Genomic DNA, 21,572 nt, shown 5'->3' with positions numbered 1-21,572 from the left:
AACTTAAAATTATAGCAGCAAAAATACAAGAGCAAGTAATCTAGCTAAATAAGAAGACCTGGTAGCCTTAGAAAAGCTGTCTCATAAACTGTGGCCATTCACATACCACTTTTATGATTTTTGAATATTTCTTTACCATTTGTGCTATTATTGACTTAATATTTTGTCACCATTTTTCTTTAAATAAATTTACTTTTTAAAAAAGTGAGCAAGGCCAGGTGAGGTGGCTCACACCTATAATCCCAGCACTTTGGGAGGCTGAGGCAGGAGGATCACTTGAGCCCAGGAGTTAGGGACCAGGTTGGGCAACATGGCAAAATGTCGACTCTCCAAAAAACACAAAAAAAATTAGCCAGGTGTGGTGGTGCATGCCTATAGTCCCAGCTGCTGGGCTGAGGTGAGAGGTGAGAGGCTGAGGTGGGAGGTCGAGGCTGCAGTGAGTTGTGATGGAGCCACTGCCTTCCAGCCTGGGTGACAGAGTGACAGAGTGAGTTCCTGTCTCTAAAAAAAAAAAAAAAAAAAAAAAATTTAAAAGGAAGTAAATCAACAAACTCAGGGATCTAGAACTTGATCTTAAACAAACAAAAAACGCTGTGTGCGGTGGCTTACACCTGTAATCCCAACACTTTGGGAGGCTGAGGCGGTTGGATCACCTGAGGTCAGGAGTTCGAGGCCAGCCTGGCCAACATGGTGAAACCCCCATCTCTACTAAATATACAAAAATTAGCGGGAATGGTGGCACATGTCTGTAACCCCTGCTACTCTGGATGCTGATGCAGGAGAATTGCTTGAACCCGGGAGAAGGAGGTTGCAGTAAGCCAAGATCACAGCACTGCACTCCAGCCTGGGCAACAGAGTAAGACTCTGCCTCAAAAAAAAAAAAAAAAAAAACCACTATGTTGGTTAGGCTGGTCTCGAACTCCTGGCCTACAGAGCAAGATTCCTGTCTCAGTCTCCCAAAGTGCTGGGATTACAGGCATGAGTCACTGTTCCTGGCCCAGACTATATTCTCAGTGCATTATATGTATTAACTCATTTATTCCTCAGCTCTATTAAGTGCTATTGTTGATCCTATTTTGTAGATGAAGAAGCATGGAGAGGGTCAGTACCTGGCTCAAAGTCACACAACTAATAACTGATCCTGAATGAGGATTTGAATCCAGTTTAACTCCAGGCCCCCATTCTTAATCAGCACTCTATACTGTCTTTCAGTTGAAATGAAATGTTGAAATTCATACCCATACATTAATGCAAGGTGTACAGGTAACCAGAACCTCCCATAACATCTAGTCTACAGGTGCTATACCTGTAGACTAAGTACTAAGTAAAGCAAATTAGCAAAAAAGAAACTCTGTGGTTTATATCAGAGTCTTGAGAAAATGGGAAGAGGCAGAAACAGGCACACACACAAAAATCACCTTACAGGAAAAAAATAAAAAGAGAAGGTTCATTATCATTATCATTAACAGTGAGGAAAAGAAATAAGCAAAGAGAATGTTTTAGGAAGAACATTCCAACAGAAGTCCTTGCTGGGGTGGCTGAAGGCAGATGTTGTCTCTAAGCAAAAGAAACTACTAGTGAAAATGACAGATGAGCTGGAATGCACATCCCAGCACTTTCTTTTTTATTTTAATTTTTATTTTCTTTATTTTTTTTGAGATGGAGTCTCACCCAGGCTGCAGGGCAGTGGCACAATCTCGGTTCACTGCAACCTCTACCTCCCGGGTTCAAGTGATTCTCCTGCCTCAGCCTCCTGTGTAGCTGGGACAACAGGTGCACGCCACCATGCCCAGCTAATTTATTTTGTGTTTTTTGTAGAGATGGGGTTTCACCACGTTGGGCAAGCTGGTCTCCAACTCCTGATCTCAGATGATCCTCCTGCCTCGGCCTCCCAAAGTGCTGTGATCACAGGCACGAGCCACTGCACTGAGCCACCAACACTTCCTGATCTTTTCAATGTCATGACATACATAGAATATGGTATTTGTGCATTACAGTGCAACAAATGGAGGAACCTGCTTCCAGGTGGCTCAGTCTGTCAAGATCCCACCTGGCTGCCCTAAAGGCTAGGAGAAATGCTGGCATGGCTATAATCTATTCTCACAGGCTGGGAAACTCTGATATAACAACTTAGGTAGTGCTAAATCATGCACACCTGCACTGCCTGTCTTATTTCACCCGCCTTCATAAGGTTTAACTCCTAGGGGATTTCAGCTGCTAAAAACCATGTGGGGCTGGGCATGGTGATTCACGCCTGTAATCCTTTATTTGGGAGGCTGACTGAGGTATTAGGGTTGCCTGAAGCCCAGAGTTTGACACCAGCCTGGGCAGCATAGTGAGAACCAGTCTCTACCAAAAAAAAAACTTAAAAAATAAAATAAAAACAATGTGGATTGTTGTTTTTTCAATCTTCATTCTTAAAGGATAAAGCTCAGACACCCTTGATTATATATAATGAATGAACTTGAGAGCCCAAAGGCAATTCCCAAGAAGTGGTTCAAGGACTGTAAACAACAGCAATAGCCCTGAGATGGGTGAAGAAGCTTCTGAGGTCATTACAGTACTTTCAAGACATAAACACACCTAGAGAGCTATAGTCTGGCATTTTGCTTAAAAAAAAAAAAAGTACGGTGGGGCACAGTGGCTCGTGCCTGTAATCCCAGTGCTTTAGGAGGCTGAGGTGGAAGCATCATTTGGGCCTAGGAGTCCAAGCCGCAGTGAGCTTTGATTGCACCATTGCACTCCAGCCTGGGGAACAGAGCAAGACCCTGTCTCTAAAAAAGAAAAAAAAAAACTACCTAGTACTACTCACACTTACACACTCTAGGATTAGAAGCCTTGTCAAGTTTGGCCGGGCGTGGTGGCCCAAGCCTGTAATCCCAGCACTTTGGGAGGCCGAGATGGGGGCGGGATCACAAGGTCAGGAGTTCCGAGACCATCTGGCTAACCCAGTGGAAACCGCGCTCTACTAAAAAATACAAAAAGCTAGCGGCAAGGTGGCTGTGCCTGTATCCCAGCTACTGGAGGGCTGAGGCCAGGAGAATGGTGTAACCCGGGAGGGCGGAGCTTGCAGTGAGCTGAAATCTGGCCAACTGCACTCCCAGCCTGGGCGACTCCGTCTCAAAAAAAAAAAAAAAAAAAAAAAAAAAAAAAAAAAAAAAGACTTGTCAGTTTTATGCAGCTTTGGTGAGCCTTTCATTATACCCCACAGGTATTCAGGGTTTCTTTCAACTTGATATTGTTAAAACATTAACATAGAAGTGAAACTGTACACATGAGCTGGATGTGGGGCCACCTCACAGAAGCATGATTTTTTTTTTTTTTGAGACAGAGTTTTGCTCTTGTCACCCAAGCTGGAGTGCAATGGCGTGATCTCTGCCCAATGCAACCTCTGCTTCCCAGGTTCAAGAGATTCACCTGCCTCAGCTTCCCAAGTAGCTAGGATTACAGGTCCTAGCTACCACCAGCTGCCACTACGTCCAGCAAATTTTTTTATTTTTAGTAGAGACGGGGTTTCACCATGTTGGCCAGGCTGGTCTGAAACTCGTGACCTCAGGTGATCTACCCGCCTTGGCCTTGCAAAGTGCTGGGATTACAGGCGTGAGCCACTGCGCTCAGTCCAGAAGCATGATTTAATGGTAGTCAATCAAGCGTTGTTTTACAGTGTTAACCTTTTCCTGCATAGCTAGAAGGCCCTCTTCATAACCCAACACTCTCTTCCCAAGCCCATCTTGGCCAATATTACCTTTCAGTTTCTGGTATTCATTAGGTTCTGATTCCTCTTCTACTTTTCTGAGTAATACTCTTACCTCCCTGAATCCCTGTCTCTGTCAATCATCCATTTACCCATCCAACTACTCAACAGTTATTGGTTGCCTCTGTTCTTTTCTTTTCTTTTTTTTTTTTTTTTTTTTTTTTTTTTTTTTTTTTTTTTTTTTTTTTTTTTTTGACAGAGTTTTGCTCTTGTTGCCCAGGCTGGAGTGCAATGGCATGATCTCAGCTCACTGTAACCTCCACCTCCCGGGTTAAAGTGATCTCCTGCCTCAGTCTCCTGAGTAGCTGGGATTACAGGCATGCGCATACCTGTAAAAAATTAGCCACCACGTCTGGCTAATTTTTTGTATTTTTAGTAGAGATGGGGTTTCTCCATGTTGGTCAGGCTGGTCTCGAACTCCCAACCTCAGGTGATCTGCCCACCTTGGCCTCCCAAAGTGCTGGGATTACAGGTGTGAGCCACTATGCCCGGTCTCTTTTTTCTTTTCTTTAGAGAGAAGTCTCACTCTGTTGCCCAGGCTGGAGTACAGTGGTGCTTGACCTCCTGATTCTCCTGCCTCAGCCTCCCAAGTAGCTGGGATTACAGACTCAAGCCTCCACACTCAGCTGATTGTATGTGTTCTATGTGTAAGGCCACACTACAGGTTTCTTGCAGAACTAGGGTTAGATCCCAGATGAAACTGGAAGTTGTGAAAAGAACAGGGGCTTTGGAGTCACACAAGTTAGCCATGTGCCCCAGGTCCATCTATCCATCTAGTAAGTAGGCTTACTAGACTTACTAGCTCTGAGACCAGGGCAAGTGACTTATCTGCACTAAGCTTCCGTTTTCTAGCTGTATTTGGTGCAACTAATGTTTGTGTTTTAAGGCTATTGTGAGGATTAAATGAGATCACAAACTAAAGCACCTGAAACCAAGTGCGTGCTCCTTACCTTGTCTCCTGACTTCTGTCCCATGTCTATGTTTCGATGCGATTACCCAAATGTCTGAAAGTTTTCCATTTTAGAAAGAGATTTACTTTATTGTTGATGACAGTGTAAACTGCTTCAACTCTTACAGAACACATTTAGGCAGTTATCTATCAAAATTATCAGTGCGTATTTTGACCTAGTAATGCCACTCCTGGGAAACTGTCCTACAGATATACTTGTACACATTCAAAATGATGTAGGCACAAAGGAATTCATGGCAGTCTTGTCTGCAACAGGAAAAGACTGTAAACAAATTAAATGTCCCTCAATAGGGGACTGGTTAAATAAATCAAGGAAGAAATTATTATGCAGGTATAAACACGAAGAAAGAAGTTCCCTATATATCAACATGGAAAAATCTCCATAGTGTTAGGTAAAAAAAACAAAGTGAGGAACAGTGGGTATAGTATACTACATTTTATAAATAAAGATGAGAGAAGGAAATAATATTTGCAAAGCATAAAGAAACTTTGAAAGAATATATCCAAAAAACCCCTAAAATAATAAGTGTTTATTCATGTGCGTGATTCGAACTAAATAGATGATGAGGACAGGGTGGAAGGTGTACTTTTCAGGCCTGACCTTTCCAAGTATTTTCACATTTTTGAACCATGTATGTAGTTTTTTTATTCCATTTCAATTAACTGTATGCAATCGCCAGGCTTACCACAAAGACATACCAAATGCTATTTACATGCCAGGCTCCAGAAAGGACACGAAGGCACACATTTGAAAGAAAAAAAATTTATATAATTTATATATGCAAGAAAAGCCTAAACAAATTAAGTTTAATGTTAATGAAGTTTCTTCTTCAATTCAAAAGGAAAACTTTTGTGTAGTTAGGACCAGATGACCTAACTAGATGTCACAGTGTGAAATATTGGGTGAAAACTGAAGGTATGACCGCAGTACAAAGAACAATTCACATAACTGTGTGAAATTCAAGCTTCATCTGATTGCCTAGGCAGCATGGACAGCAAGCAGCTAGTGAAAGTTCAGGTTAGAACAAACAAATGATTATAGCTGTCAGTGGAAATGTACACATTAACCTAGCAATGAACTTGTCAATAATTACCACCTATTGACTTTGTCCATGTTTGGTGCTTGGGCTGTAACACCTTGGAAAGAAGTCTGCCAAAACAGATCGCATTTATAGTATGAAAGAATCAAGCAGTGATTATCCATGTTACCAGAGGGCTAGGAACACTGGGAGGAGGGTTTGGATGTGAACGTCTAGACACCTTCAGGCACATTACGGTCTGTGGAGTCAATAAAACCTTTGCGTTCAGATTGCATTGGATCCTCAGGACACTCAAAAGAATAGAAATTGTCCTAATATTTAAAACTTGCTTCCACAAACACAAGAAATTCCAAACTTCATCTGTCTGATTATCCTTTGGAAAGAAAATCTCTTTTCTCACACACTTCAGGGCACGTCATAAAAATCGATGTGTGACTACCACATATGAGGCACTGTTCTATGCTTTGAGGAGCACTGGATAATTGTTTGCAATCAGAGTCTCCAATTCTGCTCTCCCCAAAACACACACCTATCTGATCAGTCATCTTGGGAGGCAATAGGAAGAAGCTCTGTGAGATTCAGTGTCCAATGGGTCAGGGCAAATGTCCCCACATAATCAGTAGAATAGATTATTCCTGTGCAACCTAATGTCTGTCTACTAGTAGCTGCTGTCTAATTTAAATTTATAACATAGGCTGGGCACAGTGGCTCATACCTATAATCCCAGCACTTTGGGAGGCCGAGGTGGGAGGATCACTTGAGCTCAGAAGTTCAAGACCAGCCTGGGCAACATAGCAAGACCCTGTCTCAATTTTTTAAATAAAAAATAAAATAAATATATAATATTTGTATAACACATTATACTCTATATCTTATTTAGGGATTAGACTAATATTTAGAATCATAATAAGGGATTATTCTATCCCTAAATAATATATATAGTATAGGCTGGGCACAGTGGCTCATGCCTTTAATCCCAGTACTTTGGAAAGCTGACATGGGTGGATCACCTGAGGGCAGGAGTTCCACCAACATGGAGAAACCCCATCTCTACTAAAAATACAAAATTAGCCTGGTGTGGTGGTGCACGGCTGTAATCCCAGTTACTTGGGAGGCTGAGGCAGTAGAATCGCTTGAACCTGGGAGGCGGAGGCTGCAGTGAGCCGAGATCACGCCATTGCACTCCAGCCTGGGCAACAAGAGCAAAACGCCGTCTAAGAAAAAAAAAAAGATATATAGTATAATGTGTTTATTGTATTGATTTCACTGTTTTTATAGTGGGTGACCACACACCTAATGGGGATCCAGAGTGATCTGAGGCAAAAACAGATTTACATCTCGTTAGCAGAAGTTGGTTTAAACATATAGGTTCATTTTTTTTTTTAATTGAGTCTCACTCTGTTGCCCAGACTGAAGTGCAGTGGCTCAATCAGAGTTCACTGTAGCCTTGAACTCCTGGGCTTAAGCAATCCTCTCACCTCAGCCTCCTGAGTAGCTGGGACTTCCGGTCTGTACCACCAAGAGTTACACTCCTTGAAATACATGTTTTAATTTAAAAAAAAAAATTTTTAGATACAGGGTCTTACTATGTTTCCCAGGCTGGTCTTGAACTCCTGGCCTCAAGCAATCCTCTCCCATCAGCCTCTAGAGCCACTGGAATTACAGGCATGAGCCTCTGTGCCCAGCAAAGCATATGAGTTCAAAGCACCAGCTCTGATTCTTAGGAGCCCTGTGACCTTGGGTAAATTATTTACTCTTATTTGTAAAAACAGGACAACCATAATATTTAGCCATAACATTGTTATAAGGATTAAATGAAGTAATTCATTCAACAAATCATTACTGAGGACCTATTATATGCCAAGTATTGTTAGGCACTGAGAGTACAGAGAATAAATGCATGTACCAGACACATAATAAACTTGGACTATTTTTGTCTAAAAGTATGTACACTCAAGCTTGGGGTTGTACATAGGATTTAAAGAAGTTTAAAGCTGCAGAAACAGGAATGAATTATTTATTGGGCCTAAGATCATGAAGTTGAAATGCTGACGAACACAGAATAGTATCTAATTACAAAAGAGTATTGTTTGATCGAGGGTCAGAAGCAAATAGACCTGTTGATTGATTCAACGTGTGTGTTGAGCAATTTATGCAGCATATTAGGTTAATTTTCTAAAGGCTAGAACTGGTTTTCAGGTGTTTTAACACCTCTTTCACAACATCTGTGAAAACTCAGAACAGCAATGAGTTCTAGAATAAAAAATGGAAGAGTATAACTCAAGTGGAATAGTTATCAATATTGATGATAAAATATTTTTAAGATAAAGTTATTCATTATTTTCTGAGAGGATTAAAAACTGCACTCCACCTACTGAATACTTTTGCCCCGAGAGTTACATTCCCTGAAATACATGTTTCAATCAGTTTAGAACTATGTAATGGTGACTCAGTACTCTGCTTGTTAAACCAGGATGCTCCTCCTAGCATAACTGAAGCACAGCAGGGGTTAAGAGAAGTCAGAATAATAAAATGTATCTTCCTGAAGCATCCATTTTCCCTCAACTTTTCATATTGAAACCCACAAAAATTTATCAGAGAACAGAATGTGAAACTCTACTTACTTTCATAACACAAAACATGACACATTGGAGAAACAGCTTGCTCTGGCCTCTCGTTGAGGGTATGGAAGCTCTGGGCTCTTTAGGAGAAAAGTTAGCAGCACTGTGCATTATAAATGATTTTTTCCATCTTTTCACATTGTTGTCAGTGAGAAGGGGTTTGGAATCACTTTTATAATGTTTTTAATTTTTTGTTTACTTCCTGACTTGTCATTGCTTTCTGTTATCTATGGAAACTAGAAATAAACTATCATACATCACAAAAATAATAGAAACACAACCTATTTCTGACTAGGACACAGCGGCTGAGCTTTGAAAAGCATTCATGACCATCTGGTGCGCTCTACCAACAACATCAGAGAGGAAGACTTTTCTGTTACTGCAATAACACAAGGTGCTAAGAGAAGATCTGTGAAAAGGAATTCACTCCAGTACAAAATCCCCGCTAAAGTTCGCCTTGCAGAAGACTGTAAACTACCTTGATGGAGTTTGCTTAACCTCCATAGCATTGTCCAAAATGTTAGACATTCAAAATCTAAGAAAAGTGAGTTGGCTGTAAAACCCATTCTCTAATTCATGGATCTGCGTGTATACTTTTCACAGTACTTATCACTGTCAGAAACGATCTTAGCTAATTGTTTCACGTGTTTCTTGTTTCCTCCACCCTCAATCTCCACAAACGGTCACTTGTATCTCCAGCATCTAGCCAAGCACTGGGGTATTATATCGTAGATGCTCAAAATGTCCTTGTTGAGTTTCTTCAGCAAGAGTCAGTGATGACCACTTTTGATCACACATACTTCTCAATGGATACTTAAGTCAAAGATAGGGGAAAGTGTGTCTGACCTATTCAGAGTGGAGGGACCCATTTGATGGAGTGAATGCTCCTCTGGATTCTCCTCATCTTTTGCCGTCTTTGATGCTGAAACGCTAATGGGAGGCGTAAATGGGGAAAAGTGTTTTTTGTTGTTGTTTTAGTAGAGACGGGGGAGTGGAAGATCTCGCTTTGTTACCCAAGTTGTTCTCGAACTTCTGGTCTCAAGCGATCGCCCCGCCTCAGCCTCCCAAACTGCTGAGATTGCAGGCGTCAGTCACGGCCCCCAGCCTTGGGAGAAGGCCTTGATAGGACATTTCTCCTGTGTTTAAGGCAATGCCGAGGCTAACCGCCTTAGGGCTTCAACGCCAATTCCCCGAGATCCCATCAGCGGACAGGGTGAGTTCAACTCCCGGCCTCGGGCCCCCAGCGTCCAGCAGCTAGCGCTGCGAAGCGCACCAGGGCCGCCGCATCCGCGGTCACAGCAGGGCCGCTCCAGATTCGGGAGGAAATCGCGCTTTGTCCCGGGTTCTGCTGGCATCCTCCGGGGCGAGGCCCGGCTCCTGCCAGGCGGGGTGGACACGGGGCACACCCTTTGGACCTCCCGGGGAGTTAGCCCACCCGAGTCCCCAGCCCGGACGCCGGCGGCGCCGGTCCCTTGCTCACCGCTAGGGAACCTGCTGCTGTCGCCGGCCTTGTTGAGGGCGCTGCTGGAGCAGCCCATCTCGGCGAGCGCAGACACCTGTCTCAGCGCCGCGCGGGTGTCGGCTTGGAGCCGGGATCCGAAGGCAACCGCACAGGTAGCCGCGGAAGTTTCTCCAGCTCTGCAGCCCGGCTCCCTTGGGCGTAGAGCGCAAGCGCGCGGCGGAGCTACGCGTAGGGCTGCGCACCTGGAGGCGAAAGGTAGCTGGCAGGAGGTGGAACGAGCCACGGAGGGCAGAGCAGAAGAGAGCGGGAGGGCCAGGACGCAGAGGAGGGCAGGGACAAGTGGATCCCAGGAGGCAGGAGGGGAGACGGTGGAGGGTATGGCACAGTCAGAGAGGAAAAGTCCCTAAAGCAGGGATAGGGAGGATGTCAGGGGGCGAGGGCGAAGCGCTGGGAGGTATCATCTGACTCATCACTAAATAGCCAGGGACGGGAGGCAGCCTTGGGACTAGGGGCTATTGATTGGTGGACTAGATGTGCGATGACAGTCTTATTTTCTTACATAACTCAATTACCACAAGAAAGTTTAACTTTGATACAGTACGGTTTAATCCACCCTCCATGTTTCCTTGTTGCCAATTGTCCAGTACAGGACTGCAGGTTGCATTTAGTTGTGTCTCTCTTTAGTTTGCTTTAATCTGAAGTAGTTCCTCCTGTCTTGCTTTGTCGTTCATGACTTTGACATTTATTAGGAGAACAGACTTTTTTTTTTTTTTTTTTCCTGAAACCGAGTCTCTTTCTATTGCCTAGGCTGGAGTGCATGGCACAATCTCGGCTCACTGCAACCTCTGCCTCCCGGGCTCAAGCGATTCTCCAGCCTCAGCCTCCGGAGCAGCTAGGATTATAGGCGCCTGCCACCGCTCCCAGTAATTTTTGTAATTTTAGTAGAGACAGGGTTTCACCATATTGGTCAGGCTGGTTTCGAACTCCTGACCTCAGGTGGATCCACCCGCTTCGGCCTCTCAAAGTGTTGGCATTACAGGCGTGAGCCACCGCGCGTGGCCTTTTTTTTTTCCGGAGACTGAGTCTCACTGTGTCGCCAAGGCTGGAGTGTAGTGGCAAGATCTCAGCTCACTGCAACCTCCACCTCCCTGGTTCAAGCAACTCTCCCTGCTTCAGCCTCCTGAGTAGGTGGGATTACAGGCATGCGCCACCACGTCTGGCTATTTTTTGTATTTTTTAGGAGAGATGGGGTTTCTCCATGTTGGTCAGGCTGGTCTCACAGTTGAGCACTGTGCCTGGCCAGGCCTTTTTTTAAAGAGATAGAGAGGCCGGGCGCAGTGGCTCATGCCTGTAATCCCAGCACTTTGGGAGGCCGAGGCAGGTAGATCACCTGAGGTCGGGAGTTTGAGACCAGCCTGGCCAGCATGGCGAAACCCCATCTCTACTAAAAATACAAAAATTAGCTGGGCTTGGTGGCACACACCTGTAATCCCAGCTATTGGGAGGCTGAGGCAGGAGAATCTCTTGAATCCAGGAGGTGGAGTTTGCAGTGAGCCAAGCCTGCTCTTCAACCTGGGTGATAGAGCAAGATTCCATCCAAAAAAATTTTTTTTGTAGAGATGGGTATGTTGCCATGTTGCCCAGGCTGGTCTTGAACTCCTTGCCTCAGGGGATCCTCCTCCCTCTGCCTCCCCAAAGTGCTGGGATTATAGGCATGAGACACTGTGCCTGTGATTTTCTAATTACATTATTCCTTCTATATTGATTAGCTGCCATTCTATGAAGTAAGGAAGTGCTTTTCCTTTCCCCCATTTATTCACTTACATCAGTGAGCACTCCTGAAGTCTCACACTATCCAATGTAGCATGTTACCATCTGTGATCATTTGCTAGGCCTGCTATGACAAAGTACCACAGACTGGATGGCTGGAAGTGCAGACATGGATTTCCTCATAGTTCTTGAGATTAGAAGTCAAAGATCAAGATGTCAGCAGAACTGGTTTCTTCTGAGGGCTTCTCTTCTTGGCTGGTAGATGGCCACCTTCTCTATGTCTTCACTTAATCTTCCCCTTGTGCTTGTCTGTGTCCTAATCTCCCCCCTTACAAGGACACCAGTCATATTGGATTAGGGCCCATATTACCTCATTTTACCTTAATCACCCAATCAAAGGCTACATTTCCAAATAGTGTACACATTCATCGGTTCTGGGGGTTAGGATTTCAGCATATAAATGTCCCAGGATACAATTCAGTCCATAATAGCATCATTTTAAAATATTTGAGACAGAGTCTCACTCTGTCACCCAGGCTGGGGTGCAGTGGTGTAATCATAGCTGGCTGCAGCCACGAGCTCCTGAGCTCAAGCAATCCTCCAGCCTCAGCCTCCTGAGTAGCTAGGACTGTAGGCATGCACCACCATGCCTGGGTAATTAAAAAATATTTTTTTAATAGAGATGGGGTCTTGCTATGCTGCCCAGGCTGGTCTCAAATTCTTGGCCTCACGTGATTCTCCTGCCTTGACCTCCAAAAGCTGGGATTACAACACCATCATTATTTACTTTGATGCTCAAATTGCCTAACATTTGCCATATTTGTCTATATGGGTCATGTATACACAGCCCTGGGCTTTACTATATGTTTAGAAGTCCCTCCCTTCCTTCTTTTTTTTTCCTTCCCTTCCTCCCTCTCTCCTTCTTTCTCCTCCTCCTGTTCCTCTTCTTTTTTTTACTTTCTCTGTCCTCCTCTTCCTCTTTCCCCTATAATTCAGGCCTGAAAAAGTCTTGGCCACTCAGCAATCGAATCACTTATCCCTTTGAATGCAGGGAGACTGGGTACCTTTGAGGAAGTGTCCTTCATAACAATACCAATATGTACAGTGATTCTACCTTCCAGCCTTCCACCAAGGGTTACTGTGCCTCAAGGAAAGAGAAATATGTTGAAAGTGGCTAGTGATTTCGCTGTATGGTTAGAGACTTGGAAGGAACAAGATTACAGGATTGGCACAAGGAATTTAGGGGAAAGGAATTAGATGGACCTTTCAGAGTGAGTCCAGATGTGGGGAGTATTTGTGTCTTATGTAAATGCTTACAAAAGGCCCTGTATTAGTCAGCTTGGACTTCCATAGCAAAATTCCATAGACTGGGTGGCTTAAACAACAGAAGTTTATTTCTCACAGTTCTGGAGGCTGGACAGTCCAAGATCAAGGTGGGGGTCAGTTCAGTTCCTGCTGAGGCCCTTTTCCTGGCTTTGCAGACAACCACCTTCTGGCTCTGTTCTCACATGGCAGATCTCTCTCTCTCTCTTTTTTTTTTTTTCTGAGACGGAGTCTCCTTCTGTTACCCAGACTGGAGTGCAGTGGCACGATCTTGACTCACTGCAACCTTCACCTCCGGGGTTCAAGTGATTCTCTTGCCTCAGCTTCCCGAGTGGCTGGGATTACAGGTGTGGGCCACCACGCCCCGCTAATTTTTGTATTTTTAGTAGAGACAGGGTTTCACCATGTTGGCTAGGCTGGTCTGGAACTCCTGACCTCAGGTGATCTACCTGCCTCAGCCTCCCAAAGTGCTGGGACTACAAGCATGAGCCACCAAGCCTGGCCTCTCTCTCTCTTTCTTATATTCTCTTACACTTATTAGGCCACAGTCCTATTGACTTAGGGTCGGACCCTTATGACTTCATTTAACCTTAGTTATCTCCTAAAAACCCAGTCACATTGGGGTTAGGATTTCAATATATGAATTTGGGTTGTGGACGGGGGGAACACAATTCAGTTGACAGCAGGCTTCTACTTCTGATGGCGCATTTTAAAATTAAAATCACATTTAATTTTATTAGATAGTGAAATTTCTAAAAACTCCATTCTTCCCAAAAGAGAAATGTAATAACCTCACAGATTAAATATCAATATGTAATTTAAAATTCTCTGAATCTTAATACTTTCATGTTAAACCAGGGCTTATTGAGCCCAGTTAAGTTCCCCCCTTTTCCCCATCAATTATCTAGGAGCTCCCTCGGATCTCTCACTTTTCCTTAAGGGTAATTTGTCAGCCAAGCCATGGTATCTTCTATTTTCTTCAGAGGAAGCATTTTATAATTAGGTGAACAACCATAATTATGGGCTCAACACCACGCTCTTCCTCTTACTAAGGTTTACCTGGCTGAGTGCCTAATTTGCCAGCAGTAGCAAGAGGCTGAAATGGTACCATACTTTGAGAGGAGGACAGCAGATGATCTTTACTGTAATGGACACTGCATTAGATTTGCTTTTCCTGCCTATCATGCTTCTGCCAGCATCACCCAATAGTGTGCATGCCAGCATGGTACATTCAGTACAGTTGGCCCTTGGTATTTGCAGGCTCCACATCTACCGATTCAACCAACTGCGGATCAAAACAATTCAGAAAAAAACAATAAAAATAACAATACAACAATAAAAAATGCAAACAAAAAACAATACAGTGTAACAACCATTTGGATAACATTTACATTATATTAGGTATTATAAGTAATCCAGAAATGATTTAAAGCACACAGGAGGGTGTGCATAAAATATATACAAATACCACACCATTTTACATAAGGGACTTGTACATCCATGGATTTTAGTATCCTAGGGGAGGGGGTCCTGGAACTAATCCCCCAGAGATACTGATGGAAGACCGTACTGTATCTTATCAAGGAACTCATTTTATTATGAGTAAGGTAGTGTGAGACAAGTAAGGTAATAGGTTAATTTCTGTGTGATTTACTGGTCTTTCCATTTACCTCATCATCCAGAAGCAGCCAAACATATACGATGGTGGAATGGCACCTTGAATATTTGGCCAGGGCCGGGCACAGTGGTTCATGCCTGTAATCCCAGCACTTTGGGAGGCTGAGGCGGGTGCATCACCGGAGGTCAGGAGTTGGAGACCAGTCTGCCTAACATGGTGAAACCCCATCTCTACTAAAAATACAAAAACTTAGCTGAGTGTGGTGCTGCACACCTGTAATCCTAGCTACTCAGGAGACTGAGGCAGAAGAATTGCTTGAACCCGGGAGGCGAGGTTGCAGTGAGCCAAGATCATGCCATTGCACTCCAGCCTGGGTAACAAGAGTGAAACTCCATCTCAAAAAAAAAAAAAAAACAACGGCTGGGTGTGGTGGCTCATGACTGTAATCCCAGTACTTTGGGAGGTTGAGGCAGGCAGATCACTTGAGGCTAGGAGTTAGAGACCAGCCTGGCCAACATGGTGATACCCCATCTCTACTAAAAATACAAAAATTAGCTGGGAGCGGTGGTGTATGTCTGTAATCCTAGCTACTCGGGAGGCTGGGGCAGTAGAATTGCTTGAATCTGGGAGGCAGAGGTTGCAGTGAGCTGAGATCATGCCACTGCACTGAGTGACATAGCAAGACTCTGTCAAAAAAAACCCACTCAATTATAGTACCAGACAAGGTAAGATTGAGGTGCCACCCTGCAGTTTGCATGGTGGGCTCTGAATCAGTGACTAATAACTTGTGCTGCTTCTCCCATGACCTGCATATGCAGATCTGGCTTCTTGTTCATTTGTGGTTTTTTCGTTGGTTTATTTTGGTTTTGGTTTTGGTTTAGAAACAGGATCTGGCTCTGTCACCCAGGCTGGAGTACAGTGGCGCTATCTCGGCTCACTCAACCTCCACCTCCCGGGCTCAAGCCATCCTCCCACCTCAGTCTCCTGAGTAGCTAAGACTATAGGCATGCCATCATGCCTGGCTAACTTTTGTATTTTTTTTGTAAAGATGAGGTTTCACCATGTTGCCCAGGCTGGTCTCAGACTACACCTGAGCTCACGTGTTCCTCCTTTCTAGGGCTCTCAAAGTGCTAGGATCACAGGCATGAGCCACTGTGCCTGTTGAACTACAAAATAAATTTCTTTTCTGCTTAGTTGAGCTACTTTGTTTCTGTTGCTTACAAGTCTCCAAACTAATACACACACTTATACCACCTCCCCTTTTCCTGACTGCTTTCTCAACAATTACCTGTCCTGTCTTATTCCTTTAGTCTTATTTGATGACTAGCTTCATACCAGGTCATAAGTGATACTGTGATTAAAAATTTTATTATTACTATTATTATTATTATTTTTGAGACAGGGTTTCACTCCTGTTGCCCAGGCTGGAGTTTAGTGGCATGATCACAACTCACCTCAGCCTCAACTTCCTGGGCTCGGGTAATTCTCCCACCTCAGCATCCTGAGTAGCTGGGACTACAGGCACGGGCCACGTCACCTGACTAAGTTTTTGTATTTTTAATAGAGATGGAGTTTTGCCATCTTGCCCAGGCTGGTTTTAAACTCCTGGGCCCAAGTGATCCATCTGCCTTGACCTCCCAAAGTGCTGGGATTATAGGCGTGAGCCACCTTGCCTGGCCTGATATTGTGATTTTTATAGCTGAAAATAGACAGTAATTCATAAATCTTTTCACCTCCAGGGACTCCTTTTATCATTTTTCTTCCACATACTTATGTTTTGATTTTATCACAAAATTGCATTTATTATGTATTTCCCCATTAAGTAATCAGTGATATTTTCTGATCAGCATGACACGCAGTGTTACATTAATATTATTCTGATTAAAAGCAAAAAACATGTGACGTCTTAGCCTGTGCTTCCTGGCTTTATTAAGGACAAAAGTACATTGTAGGCTTTTCAAATCATTGAAAATGGTATGTAAAACTTCATACTCTTGTGGACAGAGACACACAGGAATATCAGTTATGGTAAAATTTCAAAACTGACTCTAAGAAATGTAAATCAACCAAAAGACCAAACTTTTTAGATAACATTTTACTCTCCAGAAGTGTCACTTCTCCACAGTAAAATAGTGAATAAAGTACTGTGAGCTCTCTGTACCCCAGAATATAAAAGCATATGCTTCCTTGGATTAAAAAAAGTGTTAGAAGAAAATGGGAGAAAGCATTTATCTGGCCTATTTTAACCAAGTCCAGCAGGATTCGTAGAGTGTGAAGGCCAGAAAACAAAACTGTTAAGAGTCTGGAGCACTCCCAGTCTGAACAGAAAGAAATAGAGAAGTATTTCAGATTCTGTATTATTGTGGAGGCAGAAATGGTAGAGATGAATAGGTAACCTTCATTCCCTCTTATTATTGTGGAGGCAGAAATGGTAGAGATGAGTAGGTAACCTTCATTCCCTCTTGTCCCCTGTTCAGAATTCTGTATAGGTGTATGTATGTTTTTAATGTTTTATGCGTTTTGTTTGTTTTTGAGGCAGGGTCTTGCTTTGCTGCCTGGGCTGCAGTGCAATGGCATGATCACGGCTCACTGCAGCCTTGACCTCCTGTGCTCAAGCGATCCTCCCACCTCAGCTGAGAGTATAGGCACATGCCAACCACCATGCCTGGCTAATTAAAACGAATTTTTTTTTTTTTTTTTAAATAGAGATGGCGTCTCACTATGTTGCCCAAGCTGGTCTCAAAATCCTGGGCTTAAGTGATCCCCCCACTTTGGCCTCCCAAAGTGCTGGGATTACAGGCATGAGCCACTGTGCCCAGCCTATGTAAATGTTTTAGTTAACTGTAAGGCCACCAGCTTTCACTGAGTTTACAGGGTTCTCTCACTTGGATTCATTGTCCTTCCCTCTCCTGATCTTTGTGAGCATGTTTAATGTCCAGGATGACTGGCAAGAATATGAAGGATGAGTTAGGCAAATTAAGTTCCAAATCAATAATAGGCGGCTTCCTAATCTGAACACTAAATAGTAGATGACAATGAATATGATAGATTTCACTGCTTGACAATAAGGAGATGGGCCAATACAAACCAGATGAACTTGTCAGTACTTGCTCCAACAGGAAATGCAGCCTTGTCACTTTTAATTTTCATAGCAAGTAAAAGCCAGAAGCACAATAATTTCAGGTGTATACAGAGTTCTCAGAAACTTGGAGCGGCAATTTTGGTGAAGGAAAACCAAAGGAGGGCCTTGTGTTAATTCTGTCCAACATTTACCTGCTGGTATTCTTTCAAAGTCACTCTGAAATGCTAGACTAGTACCAGAAAGAATAACATCTGGATGGCAAAGTCCTTTCTTAAAGCATATACATTTCCCAACTTTTGGTATGAAGGTTTTAAATTTACAAAAAATTGAACAGTAAAATGAACACTCATATACCCTCTACCTAAATTCAACAATTAACATTTTGTTGCATTTGTTCTACCTGCCTATCTACATACATTTTTATTTGAACTATTTGAAAATAAATTGAAAAAATCATGATATTTCACCCCAAATATGTCAATGTACATCTCTTTAGAATAAGGGTATTCTCTATGTGACTTAAAAATAGTTATGTTCAATAACAGTAATCTTCTTATAGTCTGCACACCAGATTCAGCTGCTGCCTGATTTTGTGAATAAAGTTTTATTGGAACACATTCGTGCCCATTCCTTTACATATTGTCTATGGCTCCTTTTGTGCTACAACCGCAGAACTGAGTAGTCACAGAAACCATATGGACCTGAAGACCTAAAATAGTTACTATTTTGTTCTCAACAGAAAGTCTGCCAACCTCTGCTCTAATAATTATGTATGTGGAAATGTTTACAAAATATTCTTGAACCAAAGGATCTGGCTGTCATTTTTGCATTGCAAGTGTTTCTCCCTCTAGTGTATAGGTTTTGTGCTGTTGTGATTAACTGCAAAAGGTATGTATGGGTTGCAGTGGTGTGGAGGTGGGAGTGAGATTGAGGAATATCCACTGCCTGGTTTTCCTATACAAGGCCCTGTGATCGGTGCTATAATATTTACTGAGATCCTCACAACGATACTATGAGGTACACATCTTCATTTTATCCAGTTTTTTTGTTTGTTTTTGAGACAAAGTCTCACTCTGTTGCCCAGGCTGGAGTGCAGTGGCGCAATCTCAGCTCACTACAGCCTCTGCTTTCTGGGTTCAAGCAATTCTCCTGCCTCAGCCTCTTCAGTAGCTGGGACTACAGGTGCATGCTAACACACCCGGCTAATATTTGTATTTTTAGTACAGATGGGGTTTCACCATGTTGGTCAGGCTCATCTTGAACTCCTGACTTCAAGTGATCCACCCATCTCTGCCTCCCAAAGTGCTGGGATTACAGGCAGGAGCCACTGCGCCTGGCCTATTCTATTTTATCCAGTTTTATTGATGAGGACACGGGGACTTACAGAGTTTTTTTTTTTTTTTTTTTTTTTTTTAGATGGAGTCTCACTCTGTCACCCAGGATGGAATGCAGTAGCACGATCTCAGCTCACTGCAGCCTCCGCCGCCTGGGTTCAAGCAATTCTCCTGCCTCAGACTCCCAAGTAGCTGGAATTACAGGCACCTGCCACCACATCTGGCTAATTTTTGTATTTTTGGTAGAGACAGGGTTTCAGCATGCTGGCCAAGCTGGTCTGGAACTCTTGACCTCAGGTGATCCGCCCACCTCGGTCTCCCAAAGTGCTGGGATTACAGGTGTGAGCCACCACACCCAGCTGCAGAGATTTTAAAAATTGCTCAAAGTCATGCAGGTATGAAAGAGAAATGTTGACCAGACACAGTGGGTCACACTTGTAATCCCAGAACTGTGGGAGGCTGAGGCAGGAGGACCGCTTCAGGAACAGTTTCAAACCAGCCTGGGCAACAAAGTGAGATCTCCATCTCTACCAAAAAAAAAAAAAAAGAGAGAGAGAGACAGAGAGACAGAGAAACCAAGGCCTCAAGTCTGTCTCCAAAGAGAGATACAGTGGATTCAGTTAAGACTCCCTAGGAGGCATTCCCATTTTGTGGTCATGATTCATACACAAAATGAGTGCTTTGGGCATCACTGGTTTCCAGTACAAAATCATGGTAAGATCCTTGGGAGAAAGCAACTAAGTCCTTTCTTTAAAGTATAGTGAGGACACATAGTATCTTAGTCTTTTCCTGCTGCTTTAACAGAACACTTGAGACTGGTTAATTTATAAACAGAAATTTACTGGCTCACAGTTCTGGAGGCTGGGAAGCCCAATATCTAGGTGCCAGCAGGTTTGGTGATTCTTATTCTAAGATGATGCCTGGAATGCGGCATCCTCTGCAGATAGGAATAATTTATCTTCACAAGGCAGAAGGGCAAAAGAGACAATGAACCTTCTCATGGCCCTTTTTATGGCACTAATTCATTCATCAGGGCTCTGCCCTCATGACTTAATTACCTCTTAAAGGCTCTACCTACTAACACTATCGCATTGGGGCATTAGGTTTCAACCTATAAATTTTGGAGGGGACACAAACATTCAAACCATAGCACATAATTGGGACAGGATACTTGGTATCATATAAAGAAAAGTGCCTCAGAAAAGTTACCTCATGCACTTTAATCATTCTGTAAAACAGGGACAGCAACTATCCTGATTACTTTGGAGGAAAGTGAGTATTTAAAAGCTTTGTGGCCAGGCTCAATGGCTCACACCTGTAATCCCAGCACTTTGGAAGGCCAAGGCAGGCAGATCATTTGAAGTCAGTAGTTTGAGACCAGCCTGACCAACATGGTGAAATTCTGACTCCACCAAAAAATACAAAAATTAGCCGGGCATGGTATCGGGTGCTTGTAGTCCCTGCTACTCGGGAGGCTGAGATGGGAAAATCGCTTGAACCCGGGAGGCGGAGGCTGCAGTGAGTGAAGATCACTGCCACTATACTCCAGCCTGGGTGACAGAGCAAGGCTCTGTCTCAAAAAAGATTAAAAAAAAAAAAAGAAAAGAAAAGAAAAATAAATAAATAAAAGCTTTGTGCCACTTACTCTGCTCTCCTTCCATCTCCTCTCTCCTAAATTAATTAATAAAAACTTTGGCACAGCAGCTCACACCTATAACCCTAGTACTTTAGGAGGTTGAAGCAGGAGGTTTACTTGGGGCCAGGAGTTCAAAACCAGCCTGGGCAACATAGTGAGATCCCATCTCTAGAAATAATTTAAAAATTAACTGGGCATGGTGGCATGTACTTGTGGTCCCAGCTACACTGGAGACTGGTGCAGCATTGCTTGAGCCTAGGAGGTCGAGGTTGCTGTGACTGTGCCACTGCACTCCAGCCTGGATGACAGAGTGAGACCTGGTCTCAAAAAATAAATAAAACAAAAGCTTTGAGGCAAGTTCTTGTAATCTCAGCACTTTGGGAGGCCAAGATAGGAAGATTGCTTGAGCCTAGGAGTTCAAGACCATCTTGGGCAACATAGTGAAACCTGTCTGTACAATAAATATATTATATAAATATAATATACATATATATATAAGCTAGGCACAACAGCACACACCTGTAGTCCCAGCTACTCAGAAGCTGAGGTGGGAAGATCCCTTGAGCCAGGGAGGTTGAGGTTGCGGTGAACCATGACTGTGCCACTGTACTCCAGCCTGGGTGACACAGCAAGACCCTGTCTCCAAAAAAAAAAAAAAAAAAAAAAAAAGGATAAAAGGCGGGGCATGGTAGCTCATGCCTGTAATCCCAGCACTTTGGGAGGCCGAGGCGGGTGGATCACGAGGTCAGGAGCTCGAGACTAGCCTGGCCAACATGGCAAAAACCCGTCTCTACTAAAAATACAAAAAATTAGCTGGGCATGGTGGCAGGTGCCTGTAATCCCAGCTACTTGGGAGGCTGAGGCAAGAGAAGTGCTTGAACCTGGGAGGTGGAGGTTGCAGTGAGCCAAGAATGCACCATTGTACTCCAGCCTGGGTGACAGAGCAAGATTCTGTCTCAAAA

At 43.5% G+C, this 21,572-nt stretch overlaps 1 protein-coding gene across 2 annotated transcripts in view; it reads right to left on the bottom strand.

Annotated features, from left to right (window-relative positions):
• The window catches only part of ERICH5 (glutamate rich 5), a 55,400-nt gene that overhangs the window by 25,181 nt on the left and 8,647 nt on the right, over positions 1 to 21,572 (bottom strand). The window contains exon 2 of one of the 2 annotated variants that reach the window (XM_017875297.1): positions 9,866 to 10,089. In XM_017875297.1, the coding sequence (XP_017730786.1) occupies positions 9,866 to 9,923 (58 nt within the window). In that variant the 5' untranslated portion in view covers positions 9,924 to 10,089. Of the gene's footprint in view, positions 1 to 9,865; positions 10,297 to 21,572 lie in introns of those variants that run through there. The other variant, XM_017875296.1, reaches the window with a different exon arrangement.

This window comes from Rhinopithecus bieti, unplaced genomic scaffold (genome assembly GCF_001698545.2).
Source record: "Rhinopithecus bieti isolate Rb0 unplaced genomic scaffold, ASM169854v2 scaffold_8760, whole genome shotgun sequence".
In the NCBI taxonomy this organism is placed as follows: domain Eukaryota; kingdom Metazoa; phylum Chordata; class Mammalia; order Primates; family Cercopithecidae; genus Rhinopithecus; species Rhinopithecus bieti.
This window is presented reverse-complemented; position numbering and strand designations above follow the sequence as displayed.